This window comes from Lutra lutra, chromosome 7 (assembly GCF_902655055.1).
Source record: "Lutra lutra chromosome 7, mLutLut1.2, whole genome shotgun sequence".
Lineage (NCBI taxonomy): Eukaryota > Metazoa > Chordata > Mammalia > Carnivora > Mustelidae > Lutra > Lutra lutra.
This window is the reverse complement of record NC_062284.1, coordinates 70,904,779-70,919,952: the sequence shown is the minus strand read 5'-3', so window position 1 is coordinate 70,919,952 and position 15,174 is coordinate 70,904,779. Positions and strand designations below refer to the sequence as shown.

The window sequence follows — 15,174 nt, the reverse complement described above, 5'->3', positions numbered from 1 at the left end:
TAATTTTTACTAGTAAGTGTATTTGTCAGTGTCTCTACTCTTTTCAAGTTTGTCCAAATTCTTAGATTGGAGGGGAGAGTTAACCTTCTTGTTTCTAATTCTCACCTGTATTTCTGCTGACTTTTTCTCAAATTAAGAGTTAGTTTAGGGGCAGCTGGGTGGCTTAGTTGGTTAAGCATCCAACACTTGATCTCTGCTCAGGTCTGATCTCAAGATTGTGGTTCAAGCCCCTTGATGGGCCCCACTCTGGGCGTAGAAACTACTTAAAAAAAAAGAGAGAGAGTTAGCTTAGAGTGGGATTCAGTATATTGCTCACGTGTTTTGAATAATGAAGGATGAACTGTGCTCTAGAGGTCGCAGGCAGGTCTGGAGTGTTGTGTATTGTCCTTCACATGCACTAACCATCGGCAGTGGGTCATACACCTGGAAGTCTCTCAGGAATGGGAAAGGCTTTTCACTGAACTAGTCGTTTTCCTTCTTATGACAAAGTGCATGTATCTGAAATGTGGCCGGCTCTGGTTAGAAGGATTATCTTGGCCACTGGACAGACTATAATAACTCTCCTCCTTGGAACTGAGTCCATAGCCTGAGCCTCAGTCTCTCTGTGCCTCAGTTTCCTCGTCTGTGAAGTGAGAGGCTATGATTATTATCTGACTTCAGAGTGGTGTTTTGAAGATCAAGATAGTTCCTATAAAGTACGTATAACAGTGTTTGATACATAGTAAGTGTCCAATAAATCCATGTTTTTGTTCTAATAAACAGGTTTCCAGAGATTGTCCTATAATTTTGATTGGGTGTGGTCAGGACCACAAAGATAAAAATCTGTAAAACTGGTAATAGAAAAAGAGAAATTGATTATCAGAAGGGAAGCTGGGTGGGAGAGGAGTATCATCAGACTAAGACTATGGCTGTGAACTTGCACTTCTGATTCCTTTTGACTTCCAGGTTTGCGTTTCTCCCTGCAAGTGTTTCTGCAACAGCCAGGTTTACGGATTGCCCCTAACAAAGTAAAGGAGCACCTCCTACTTTGTGTAGTATTCCCAAGTAGCTCGTTCAGAATCTGGTGCCAGGAAAATAATGGGCTTCCTCTTGGTTATGAGTTGATTTTTTTTTTTTAAATTTTAAATAGGAGTTTTTCAGACTGTTTTGGAACACAGAATTCCAACCTCAGACATGTAATAATAGCAAAATTGGATATAAAAAAGAACTGATGTCTTTCTAGCTTTGCCAAACCTGTGATTTGTTGTTCACAAGTCAGACTGGCACCTGCATGGCTGTTTCCCTCTGGAGAAGTCACCTGCCAGCTCCACCTGCTGTGCATCCCTCCCATGCCCACAGCACCTCAGGGTCCAAGCATTCTTTTGGAAGCTTTGCTTCTCTCTGCTCTGTTATGCACCTTTCTTAGTAGCCATCAGCTCATTATCCCAGCTCTGCTTCTGCCCCTGAGCTTCCTCACACCCATGAAAGCCAGGGAAAGGGTCACCACAACCTTCTCAGCTGTTGTTAACAGTAATTCCAGAAAAACTGAAGACCTATGCTGGTAATTTTGTGAATACATTCTCTTGTCTTCTGGATTTTCCTCAGATGAGAGACCAGGATTTTTTAGGTCAGTTTCAAAGCTTCACTCTCTTAGAAAAGGACTGGATGATAAAGTCCCTTCTTCTTTTCTCCTTTTTTTTTTTTGTAAGATTTAATTAATTTATTTGACAGAGAGATTACAAGTAGGCAGAGAGGCAGACAGTGGGGGGCGGGTTAGGGGGGAAATCAGGCTCCCTGCTGAGCGGAGAGCCCAATGTGGGGCTTGATCCCAGAACCCTGAGATCATGACCTGGGCTAAAGGCAGAGGCTTAACCTACTGATCCACCCAGGTGCCCCGATAAAGTCCCTTCTAAGGAAGGAAAGGAAAGCAAAACCCCAGAAACTTCTCTGAGCCAGATGGCCCTATCTTCCTTCTTGCTCATGTGGCACTGAGAAGACCAATGCTATCTCTCTGACTAGATACATCATTACAGATAAGAATGGACACCATGCAGAGCACTCTTAAATTGTTACCAGTCCTTATGCCTAAGCAATTTTGCCATTGTCAGATAATATTTTTTTTATTCTTCCATCTCTGTAGAATTTTGTTTTTATCTAATAGTCAACTAATTCTTTATGCAGTATTTGTTAATATCTAAAAAAGTTACCCCATCCCATTTTTAAATTTAAAAAAAAAATTTTTTCTTTTTTAGAGAGAGAATGAGTGAGCACCAGTCTGGGCAGGGTCGGGGGAAGAGGGAGAGAGAGAAAGAATCATAAGCAGGCTCCACACCCAACATGGAGCCCAACACCCCAGCTCAATCTCACAACCCTGAGATCTCATGATCTAAGCCAAAATCAAGAGTTGGACATTTAAATGACTGAGCCATGCAGGCGCCCCACCCTGATCCATTTAAATGAGAAGATTTCTTTTAAACAAAAATGCCCATTCAAGATTGATAGGGATGATTCCCAAATGATGATATCTTAAGTACAAAGAAGGAAGTTAGGATGTGAAATCTTATATTACAGTATAAAGAAAGATAAAGTAATTAAAATTTTCAGGGACATATTCATCATTAATGGATGAACAAACATTAAAAACAGATGAATGGAATGTTTACATTGTAAATAAGCTAAAATACAAGTATTTGGGGGATGTATAGAAATGAGTTTTTATAGGAATGAAAATCTATAGTAATTTCACGTTCAGGCAGGGTATTATGTCTGTTCTGTCAGTCAGGACAGACTTTCTTCTTTTTTTAAATGTCATATTAGTTACCATATGGTAGTCAGGACAGACTCTATGTAGAAGATCATATATTTAAACTTTTTCTTATTCTTGAACATTATAGGACTGGATAGTTAGAAAAAGTCAAGGTCTAACTAGTCTGTGGGTAAATGACCTGATATCCTACAGATAAATGCCCCACTTCTTAGTTTAACTGATTCTTCTTCGATGTCTTAAAACTAGAGTAACATTTAATTTGGCACTCCTAAGAATTCACAAAAGATAGCTAGGCTCCTGGGTGGCTCAGTCACTAAGCTTCTGCCTTCAGCTCAGGTCATGATCCCAGAGTTCGGGAATTGAGCCCTGCATCAGGCTCGATGCTCAGCAGGAAGCCTGCTTCACCCTCTCCCACCCCCCCTGCTTGTGTTCCCTTTCTCGCTCTCTCTCTGTCAAATAAATAAATAAAAATCTTAAAAAAAAAAAACCTGAAGATAGCTAATAAATATAAAAAAAGAATTCAACCTCAATAAAAGGCAAAGAAATGTAAATTAAAACTATAATTAAATATACTTTTGGTCTATCAATTAAGCCATTTAAAAAAATTCATAACAGGCATTGTTGTAGGCAAGGTGGTGGTTGCTTGATGGAAGTGTAAACTAATTTAGCAGACTTAAAAACATTAATATTTAGGTATTTATCACTAGGATATTTATTTTAGTATATTTCAATAGCAAAAAATTAGAAACAACTTCAGTGTCTATCAGTAAGATAGGTAATAGCTAAGCAAATGATGGTACACATGTGAGTATAGCTATAAAAATTATGGCTTCAAATACATCATAAATTTGGAAAACATTGGTGGTACAATGCCAAATTTAAAAGACAATATAAAATTATAATGAAAATATTCCAATTACTTAAATCTATAGAAAAAAGACTTGACAAAAATTATAGGTTTTCTCTGGAGATGTGATTATGGCTTTATTTTTCTTCTTTGTACTTATTTCCTAAACTTTCTATAAAAGTTTATTTGGGGGGCTACTGGGTGGCTCAGTTGGTTAAGTGTCCAACTCTTGATTTCAGCTCAGGTCATGATATCAGAGTTGTGAGATCAGGTCCCACATTGGGCTCCCCATTGGGTATGGAGCCTGCTTAAGATTTCCTTTCTCCCTCCCCCTCTGCCGTTCCTCCTCCCCTCTCTTAAAAAGAAAAAAAAAAGTTTATTTTGCTTTTGTATCTGAAAAAATCTTTTAAAAAATTGACAATTTGACGTATAAGACACACTAATCAGTTAAGAATTATACTTTGACTGGGACACCTGGGTGGTTCAGTTGGTTAAGTGTCTGCCTTCCACCTAGGTCATGATCCCAGGGTCCTGGGATTGAGTCCTACATCCAGCTCCTTGCTCAGTGGTGAACCTGCTTTTCCCTCTGCCTGCAGGTCCCCCTGCTTGTACTCTCATTCTCTCTCTCTTTCTCTGAAAAATAAGTAACATGTTAAAAAAAATTATACTTTGTCCATCTAATTAAGTTATTGTTACTGTTCTCTCTCTTTCTAACAAAAAAGAGGCAAAGAGACTCTTTATCATCTCCATTAAATCTAATGACACAATTCTTTCTCTTCTTACCTCAAAAAAGTTCAAACCCGAAGTCAACAAGGTAGAACACTTTTGGCAGTCTCAGAACTCCCATGATGGTGGTTACTCTTTCCATTTGTTCAGCTTTGATTAGTCCATCTTTATTTACACTAGTAGCTCTCACTGTGATTCTGTTCTAGAAGCAACTGACATACTTTTCAGATGCTCCTAGGTTATCTTTCACTTTATTAACATTTATTAATGTTTTAGTTTTCCAGTTTCCTCTGTATGATCTCAATATATTAATGCTGGCACTTCACCATTTCAAAAATCATTTTTCCTGAATAGAAAAGTAGTCATGCTCATTGTAAACAATTCAAATATAGAATGTGTAAAGGAGAAAATGAAACTTTCCCATAGTACCTCCCATTCCCCAAGATAACCACTGATGGCCTTCTAGATTTCTGTATGCCATGTTCTAGGTATATTTAACTGTCATGTGCAGGGACATTTGGGTGGCTCAGTTGGTTAAGTCACTGCCTTTGGCTCAGGTCATGATCCCAGGGTGCTGGGATCGAGCCCCGGGTTGGGCTTCCTGCTCAGTGGGAAGTCTGCTTCTCCATCTACCTCTGCCTGCTGCTCCCCTGCTTGTGCTCTCTCTTTGTCAAATAATAAATAAGGTCTTTAAAAAATTTTTTTAAAAGTCACGTGCATTTGATTTTTTAACAAAAATAAGATCATAATATAAGTAGTGGCTAGCAACTTGTGTATTCCACTTAATAATTTTATCTAGGACATATTTATCCACTCATATATATCTATTTACATTTTTAACAGCTATAAAATATTTTAGTTTGATTACACTATAGTTTAAGCACTCTTCTATTGACTGACATGTGGGGTTTTTCCAGTTTTTTACAATTATAAAAAATGCTGCAATGAACATCTTTTTCCATACATTCTTGTGTACTTATATAAGAATTTTTGTAGGATAGTTCTTAAATGTATATTGTTAGGTTAAAGGGTATACACTTTTAAATTTTAATAAATACAGCTAACTTGCCCTTTTAAAAGGCCTATTTATGCTTCCACACGTATTATCTAAGACACTGTTACTTACACATGGCACTATTGATCTTTGCCAATTTGACAGGGGAAAAGTAGCACCTCACTGTTTAATTTGCATACCTCTACTCATTAGCTGTGTGTGTGGACGTCATTCTTTGGCCGTGTATATTTCTTCCATAAGCTAGCCTGACTTTCTATTGCACTGGTCATTATTTCCGCATTGGCTTGACCATCTTCTGGTTCTGGGGTTTAGGAGCCAAGTGAGAAGAAGGTGCCTCTGGACATGTCACTGTTCCTCAAGCTTCAGAAGAGGGTCACAGAGCTGGAGCAGGAGAAGCAAGTGATGCAGGATGAGCTGGACCGCAAGGAGGAGCAGGTGCTGCGCAGCAAAGCCAAGGTGCGTGAAGCCCCACCCTAAGGCCACCTGCAGACTCAGCTCTGGGCATGGCTTGTCCTGCAGCTCAGCCCACAAGTACTTTATTCCTGCAGCTTTTGATTCGTGTTGCAGGGGCTAAATTCGTGTTGCAGGGCTAAATTCTCCTCACTGTTTTCTGCAGAGCAAAGAAATACTCTGAGTAAAAATGCGACAGTTAGGGGTGCCTGGGTGGCTCAGTGGGTTAAGCCTCTGCCTTTGGCTCAGGTCATGATCTCAGGGTCCTGGGATCGAGCCCCACATCAGGCTCTCTGCTCAGCAGGGAGCCTGCTTCCTCCTCTCTCTCTGTCTGCCTCTCTGCCTACTTGTGATCTCTCTCTCTCTCTCTCTCTCTCTCTCTCTCTGTTAAATAAATAAATAAGTAAAATCTTTTTTTAAAAAGTGACAATTGAAGTATAACTACTTACTTATAAAGTTTTTAACTCTACACTTTCCCTAGGAAGAAGAAAGACCACAAATTAGAGGTGCAGAACTGGAATATGAGTCACTCAAGGTAATGAAAGTTTCTGCCCAAGGCTTTGAATATCTTGTTTTAGCAAGCGACCTGCTCAGAGTTTCTCTCTTTCACAGAGAACATCCTTAAGGGCACCCAAGGTTCTAGCTTCACCCTTATTCAGGCATTACTTCTAGGCTTGTGTTGTTTCTTTTTGTAGAATCTCTTCCATATAAACTTGAGTTCAGTCTAAGCAGAAACTGAAGCAGTGGCCACCATTTGAGGCTATAGAACGTAGTAAAGGACATTGCTTCTAGTGACAGACTGCCTGGGTTCAGATGCTAGATCTGCCATTATATGGCTGTAAGCAAGTTATGTATCTTTTCTGTGCCCCAGTTTTCTCATCTATGAAATGGGGATAATGATACTGTTTATAAGACTGTCATGAGGATTATATAAAGTATTTCATGTAAACTACTTAGAATAATGCCCAGCATGTAGTAAGTACCCAGCAAATGTTGGCTGCGATCATTATGCTCATCATTTTTAAATGCCTTTACTGTACATATCAGTTCTAATTCTTTTTTTTTTTTTAATTAACATATAATGTATTATTAGCCCCAGGGATACAGGTCTGTGAATTGTCAGGCTTACACACTTCACAGCACTCACCATAGCACATACTATCCCCAATGTCCATAACCCAGCCACCCTCTCCCTACATCCCTCCCCCCGGCAACCTAGCTCTAATTCTTAGAGTAATTCTGCAAGTCAGTATTTTAGTTCTCATTTTACAGATAAGGAAATTGAAGTTAAGAGATACAAGTAACTTCCCTAAGATCACCCCACTAGGAACTGACAGGAACAGGATGTGAACATACATATCTTTGGTACGTATGTTTAGAGCACACTCTAACCACCAAACCCCACTGAAACTATGTACTTATAGAGAAAGATAGCTAGGTATTAGTTTGCTAGGTATTAGAGTGAGATGTATTCTAACTTATTTTTTAGCAACTGTTGGGAGGAGAAAGATGAAGGTAGAGAATTGTCTCCTTAATGGTTGAAGGCAAAGGCTATCTAGCTGGTAATATGTGTCCCAGAGCAGCTGAACATGGGAAAGACTCTGATTAGGAAGGAACAGGAGTTCCTGGAATACAAAGCATCTTGGGTAACCCAAGAGTTGAGGCATCAAACAAACAAACAAGAGCCCATTCCTGGGTATAGAATAGGTTGTGGGCACCTGGCGGGCTCAGTTGGTAAGTCATGTGACTCTTGATCTTAGGGTCGTAAATTCAAGCCTCACAGTGGGTGTAGAGTTTACTTTAAAATATAAATAAATAAAATAAATAAAAATAAAATCAGGATAGATTGTTCTTCCCTAGGCTTCTTCCTTTGCTCCCCAGAATTAGAACTTTTTGAGCCCTGTGAAGTTTGAGCTATCAGGTTATCAGCTAGCAAGATACCTCCAGCTTTAAAAGTTTTCTAGGTTGTTAATTAAATTATTAGTTTTAAATTTATCTTTCTCAGACATTTTCTGTTTGTGTTTATTTTTTACTGTTTTCTCCTTTTGCAAACTATAGTCTAGAACAGCTAGAAAACTACAGTGAGGTTTATGATTATAACCAAGTCTAAGAGTTAGAAAAGCCACAAAATAGTGTAAGGAAACTCATTATTTTAAGCACTTATGTGTATTTAAGAATTCCTACAGTCCCGCTGAACCGTCGTGAGGCTGTTTATGTTTGTTTTTTTTTTTTTTTTTTTTTTCAGTAATATTACTTCAAGTCTAGTCCTGATACATTGTTTCCTAATAGTGTGACATGGAACATAATTTACATTAATAGGACCCTGTCGTCTGTGGATTTGCCACTTCCATGGTCTGGAACTGCTGATTATGGCTTCCTTTTGAGGCCAAGTAACATTGGTATAGAGAATGCCTGTCCTCCATGCTCTCCAACCCACAGTTCCTTTATCAACCCCTTCCCTTGAAGATAGTTAGAACTCTTCATTTAATAAATTTAATAAACACTTGACTAATAATACGTCATATTTACTTTACAGTTTGAAAAGTTTTTCCTACACCTTATCTTACTTAGTCATTGTCACGGCTTGTGAGATAAGTTATTTCCTTTTTAAAGATTATTAAACTGAGGCTTAGAACAGTTAAGAGATTTACTATCAACTTGTAGAGTCTGGTCTTGAATCTAGGTCTCCAGACAGAAGAAAACTTTCTAAACACCCTAAGTTCCTATCGTCATTTGTTTGAAAATCAATTTTTACCCCCCAGATACTATTTTAAAATACGCTGATGTGCCCTTCACCCTCTCTAAATTATAACATGAATAAATTTGTTGTTCCTTCAATAAAAGTACTGCTTAGGTAGTGATTATGCTTGCAGAGAAAGAAAAGGGTAGCAGCAAAGGGTCATCTCTTATATTCTCTCTCTCTGTTGCCTTTTGTACCCTTTGTCTAGAGGAGCGGCTCATGCTGTGGGTCATACAAGACAAGGATCAGATGGAATGGGATGGCACAGGCCAACAGAATGGGAGTAGTATTGTCATCTCCAGCACTTTTCCATCTGCCTGTCTCACACAAAAATGGACAAATAAAGACATTCTTTGTAGTATGTTAAAAATTGAAGCCCAGATTGGCGGGTGGGGGTCAAGTCAGAGTTCCCAAGTAGTAGCTCAGTATTTCTCAAAATGTGGTCCCTGGGCCAGCAGCATCAATATCACCTGGTAACTTATTGGAAATGCACATTTTTGGGCCTCATATCAGACTTCTTGAATCAGAAACTCTGGGGGTTGGGCCACGCAATCTGCCCTCCAGGTGACTCTGCTGCACTTTAAAGTTTGGGGATCCCTGCATCGGAGCTCAGTGTCCAAGTAAATACGTTCATGTTTTCTGTTGCAGAAGTGAGTGATACAAATTGGATTACTAGTTGGTGGGAGACTGGCGAAAGGAAGGATCCTTTATTTTCACATAAGAATAGATTACTTCATGAAAGAAAAGATTATATATTCTTACACTAGAAAAAGAAACTACAGATAGTTTTATGTAAACTGTTGAGAGTTCTGGTATGGAACTCTAAACCCAAGGTGGCTTCTCTGTTAAGAAACAATAAAATATTTTATCTTTTATATGTAGAAGTGTCTCACTTCTACTACCATAAGGCCTTGTGGAATGTGCTCAACAAGGCGGCATGGAGCTTTCAAACGCCTGTCTGCTTCACCCTTCCCCAGCCAGTACCCTGAGATATTTGTATTTTGGTGTCAGAACTCTATTCTGGGTTCCCATTGCCGCTGTTTGAGCAGCGTGTACAGAGGGCAGTGCGAACTGGTGACAGGAGGATGGCTGGTAGAATGTGAAAGTATGGAGGGGTAAGGGTAAGTATGGCCATCTGGATGACACAAGGAGCCCATCCTTTCCTCCCACCCACCTCCCAAGATGACTTCTGCCAGCAACTTCACAAGCCTGTCATACACATGTCAGAGTAGTTTGAAAAATACACTGGTTGTCATCAAAACACTAAATGGAATTGTATTAGTTTAATGATATGGTAATTTTTAAATTCAAAATTACAAGTCCAAGATTTCAGTGGTCTTTCCATTCTGTTTTACAAAGGAAATAAAAGGATGCTACTCAACATTTCAGGGTTCTGCTCATTTGAGCCATTCAGTAGAAACCACCTGACCAGCTGAACTCTCATACTTGCCCTTATATTTACCTGCAAACAAAACCTGGGCTTCTGAGGACTGGGCTGAACTCTCCCCTTGGGACTCCGCAATCTCTCCAGGCCTGTGACCACACCCAAGGCAAGCCCGGAATAAATGTGACTCTGGAATTTGGGTTGATGAGCAAACTGCCATTCACCTTGCTCAATGGCACCTGATGTCAGCTTTCTTAATTTGTAGAACAGAATTCCCAGTACAGCCTGGCAAGCCGTTTACCACGGTACTTCTGACAGTCTTTTCCAGTACAACTCCACCATCTTGAGGGCACATGAGTATTCCAGTGTAAAGTTGAGGATAACAGCAGTGAACTATTCTTTGTCTCTTCATACAGCGTCAAGAGCTGGAATCAGAAAATAAAAAACTGAAAAATGAGCTAAATGAGCTACGCAAGGCCCTTAGTGAGAAAAGTGCCCCAGAGGTGACTGCTCCAGGCGCACCAGCCTACCGTGTCCTCATGGAGCAGCTGACCTCCGTGAGTGAGGAGCTTGATGTCCGCAAGGAGGAAGTCCTCATCTTGAGGTCTCAGCTGGTGAGCCAGAAGGAGGCCATCCAACCCAAGGTAAGCACGAGCAAGTGACCAAAGTGAGTGTCTGGGGACTGGCCTCTTTCTTTTTATCCTTTCCCTCCAATTTATAATGAAGCAAATTTGAGCATTTTTAGTCTAATTAGCATTTAGTCTAAAGGATATTGTCATTAAAAAAAAAATCTCAATGTTGCTTTAAAACTGTTGCAAATGCCAATTACAGTGAGCAAAAAATAAATGAAATCCCAGATGATCTTCTAAGTGTCATATCTCACTCATGAGCAAAGGGCTTTTAAAATTAATCTTTAAGTAGTACTCTGGCCATGATAAATTTTCATCAGAAGTAAAATTCGGGGGCACCTGTGGCTCAGTTGTTAAGCATCTGCCTTTGGCTCAGGTCATGATCCCAGGGTCCTGGGATTGAGCCCCGAATCGGACTCCCTGCTAGGCAGGAAGCCTGCTTCTCCCTCTCCCACTCCCCCTACTTCTGTTCCTTCTCTCACTGTGTGTGTCTCTCTCTCTGTCAAACAAACAAACAAATAAATAAATAAATCTTTTTTTAAAGAAAGTAAAATTCGGGGTTCCTGGCCGGCTCAGTCAGAAGAGCATGTGATTCTTGATCTTGGGTTCATGAGTTCAAGCCCCACGTTAGGTGTACAGATTACTTAAATGAATAAATCAAATACATAAACTTTTTTAAAAAAGCAAAATACTGTTAAGTACAAATATCCATAAATTGTCTTGCTGTGGGAAGGCATTAAATATGACTTTAAAATTACTTGTTGAAAATAGCCCATTTAACTAGAAAGATAACATATAAAAGGGTTAGAAATGAGATCAATGAGTAGAAGTTTCATGGAGATGATTTCTGCTGACTCTAGGGAGTTCTCCCTAAAAGGGGAAGCTAACCTAATTGGGGAGGGGCTGTGTGTAGTGATTCAACAGAAAGGAACCCATGCCAGAAGGTAGAGATGGCCCTCCAAAGTCCTTCCTGCACTCAGGTATGAGACCCAGCACTGTCATGTATTAGAAAAAAATGGGCCTTTTTGTCATTTGCCATCAGAGGGACTCTGGGTAATCATCTTAAAGCCTGGCCTGTGTCCCTGCCCATGTTCATGCAACAAATAAAGTGTTACCAAGAATTAGACAATCAAGTATCCCAGCTGCATGACATACCATATAAGAAATGACTATGATACCTAATGAACTAGAAGATCTGAGAGTACTTCTCTTAGAAATGGTAGTTCTGCCTGTGGTTAAAATGCTGAAACTGCGTGCAACATTTGGATTTGAGAACAGCAGCTCATATCTGAGATCAACACTGATCCAGAAAATATCAAATTCTGAAAACAAGATATTTGTGACTAAGCTTGGAAGGGAAAAGCATCCTAGGAATTAGTGGAGTTACATAAAGGAAGGGACTTTCTTATTTTAAAACAAATCTCAAACCCATTCAGTCTGAAATGAGAAGATTCTGAAAGGGGAATCTCTCCTTGGCCTGGCCCTGTTGTGTCTCCTTCCCCAAGGCTGTCTCATTTTGGTTCCCATGACTACCACTGTGGTTGGGCCTTGAGATCGAAGACTCTGTCTGCATACCAGCTGGAGCAGAGTCCAAAACTCACCATTCCGTTCTCTGGTTCCCTTGTGACAGAGTGGTATTCTCACAAGAAACTTGAGTTAAAGTTAAGGGAAAGGAAAAGAAAAATGAACCAAGGGGCATAAAAACAATCCAGCTAACAGAGCACATAGCTCTGGTATCACATGTTTTCACTCACCCAGCTCACAGCTGGCTGGTCTCTAGCCCCTAAAATGGACTGGTCCTGTCTCACCAACACCCCTGCTCTCCAACTTGTTCTTTGCTAAGAAAAAGGCCCATGACACAGACGGAGACCTTCCAAACCCATGGCTGTCTGTCCTACTCAGCTTCCAGTCCAAGACACTCATCCTTGCACAACTCCTTTGCAGGGCAGTAGTGAGTGACACCCAGTGAGGTAGGTGGTAATCCAGCCCAGCCAATCTAGTTCATCTACCCTGCCTCTCTGAGTCTTCTGGAAGGCTTCACTTGGACAAATGACCTCCTATCAGAGCTTTATTGTAACTCTCACACACCTAGGATAAGAATTTTACCCATATACATTAGCAGGAGGGTCATTTTCTCACATACTCACAAATTGGAAAAACCAAAACAACTCAAAAAGAATTTCAAGCACTTGTTCTTGAAAATTAAGAATTATCACATAAATATTTATATTAATGTCTACCATATGCTGGTTCCATGAATGCTAATTTTGGGGTTCTTATGGTTTGCTTTTCTCTTTCATTGATGGGTTATTTATGGAACTAAAGGTTTATTATTTTCTCCATTTGTTTTTTTGTGCCTGCTGACTTGTGATTTTCAGGATGACAAGGTAATTATAAAATTTTCAAAAAAAATTTAGTAAATACTTCTATTTAATACTAAATTTTAGTTTATAAGTATTCACCCAAAATATGCAATTGATGCTTCTGGACACCAAGTCTATTTTGATATTTACAAGTTGATTTCCTATTTGAGCCCTCTTTGTGGCAGTGGAAAAATAATGGGTGTAGTAGGTTTCAGTTTGGATCACAAGGAGATCTCCATGATTTCTAATTCATAGTCAGTTCTCTGACCCACTCTAGCAGTAATGGTAGGCCATCCACAAACATGGGGGCCCAGGATAAGAGTCCCTTAACTTGGAGCACACCCAAAAGCATAGCTGTCCCACACTTTTGTCGAGCAGCTGTGGATTTGCTGGCCAAGGGTGAGAAGGAGCCTCAGGAGTAGGGAACACACTTCCTGGGAAGGGTAGGATTTTCCTACATGGTGCAATCATTTCTAAACTTCTGGTCACTGGCTTGGGGGAGACAGACTTTCAGCTGTGAGTTAGGAATGTCCTAGTGCTGGTGGTCCATGTCTGATCCCATGCCCCAACCACCAATTCTTAGGTAAGGTAGGCAAAATGGGGAAACGTCTGGCTGCTTACCATCAGGAAAACAGCATATCAAGAAGCTCATCTTTCCTTTAGATTAGTTAATATAGGATCAGGTTACCTAATTTATTGAAAGTTCAAAAGTATATCATGTAGGTCTTCAGATATCAGAAAATACATACAGCATTATTTAATATAGGGGCTGGGTCTTTGAGAGTTGCTATTTAGATGTTAAAAATCTGAGTATGGTCCTTTGTAGAATAGAAAAATTTTCTTTCACAGAAAGAAAAAAATTTTCTATGAAAGATATACTAAAATATATATAAATCGTAGCTAAAGAAATGCTTCATGTAGTGCCTAGGGAAAGATGTTTAAAATTCAGTAAAATATAAGCTCTTGTTAATAGCTTTTATCAGATTATATTTGGTCTTCTCTGAGGATACATTTATAAGCTCACAAAAAGACACTATAAGGAGAAAAGTGAGATTTTTTTTTTTAAAGTATATTTCTTATCAAGAACTGGTCTTGAACTTATCTCAGAACTGGTCTGTAAGATCATGTTTTTTGAAGTATATTCTATTAAGTTCATTGTGAGATCTGCCTTTGGAGCAAACATTGACTACCAGATCAGACATATACTATTTAGACAAATAGAATGGGCTCTTGGGTTCTGACATGTATTATTCTCTAGAGGCTATCGAGCAGTGGTGCTTCGTCTATTCTTGCCCTGGTTTAGGAGGTACAGAGAGTAGCTGAGTAGAAGTAAGAGTTGGAAATTATGTTGGTTGTGAGATTAGACCAAAAAGGAAAAATTAAAAAAGGAAGTAAAGATGTTAGCAGAAAAGTGCTTTTTATATAAAATCATTGGTAATGCTGACCTGCCAGAAATGTATTTCAAAAACTTATGTGCCATGCTATAATGTAACAGAGAAGAAAGAGTTGAATAACGGCAGATGGTAGATATTTACAAGGAGCTAAATCCTTCCCGTTTATATATATCTAAATATGTGAGAAAAAACTAACTTTGCTAAAGCATATCATCTACCTTTTTGTACTGAGTTTTTAATTGAATAATGAGCTTTATGTCAAACTTTACGTTGTTATACTGGGGCATTTGTTTTATTATAACTAGATGGGAAGTAGTGGAAAGAAGAGCTTCTGTTCTTTGTTCATTCAATAGTTGTTTGGTTTAGCCAATTATTGTTCTAATGCTTTGTGTATACTTGGAAATATATCTGTATTTTCATATATGAAGTATATATACATATATTGTATGTGTATATACACACACACATAGATGCACACACACACACACACACACATTGAAGTATATAAATTATAATAGCATAGACCAATTATCAGACAAGGACACCAAGGGACTACTTAATGGAATATATACATATTTGAAATAAATATATATTTCACATAATGTAAAACACACACTGCCCATCAGTGATTTTATTTACAGGACAGTAGTACTCTAGAATCTCACCACCTTTATAGCAGAGCTAGAGGGATTTTCAAGGGAGGAACTGAAGGTGCCTCTTTCTCTTAACTGCCTATGCCCGCCCCTCCCATGGAGTTGCACAGGGCTAGGCCGGTGCTCTGGTGGGACAGAGATGTGGAGGAATGCATAAATCCCCTATTCTGGAGGAAAAAAATTGTTGTCTGTGGTCCAGATTTTGAGCTGACTTTGTTAATGTGGAA

General features: G+C 39.3%; 1 protein-coding gene across 9 annotated transcripts in view; it reads left to right on the top strand.

Annotated features, from left to right (window-relative positions):
• Nucleotides 1-15,174, top strand: part of MYO5A (myosin VA) — a 200,217-nt gene that overhangs the window by 152,610 nt on the left and 32,433 nt on the right. For 5 of the 9 annotated variants that reach the window (XM_047735856.1, XM_047735852.1, XM_047735851.1 and 2 more), the window contains 4 exons: nt 5,647-5,790; nt 6,266-6,319; nt 10,325-10,552; nt 12,916-12,924. In XM_047735856.1, coding sequence (XP_047591812.1) covers nt 5,647-5,790; nt 6,266-6,319; nt 10,325-10,552; nt 12,916-12,924 — 435 coding nt within the window. The remainder of the gene's footprint in view (nt 1-5,646; nt 5,791-6,265; nt 6,320-10,324; nt 10,553-12,915; nt 12,925-15,174) is intronic. The other 4 variants (XM_047735857.1, XM_047735855.1, XM_047735853.1 and 1 more) reach the window with 1 other exon arrangement.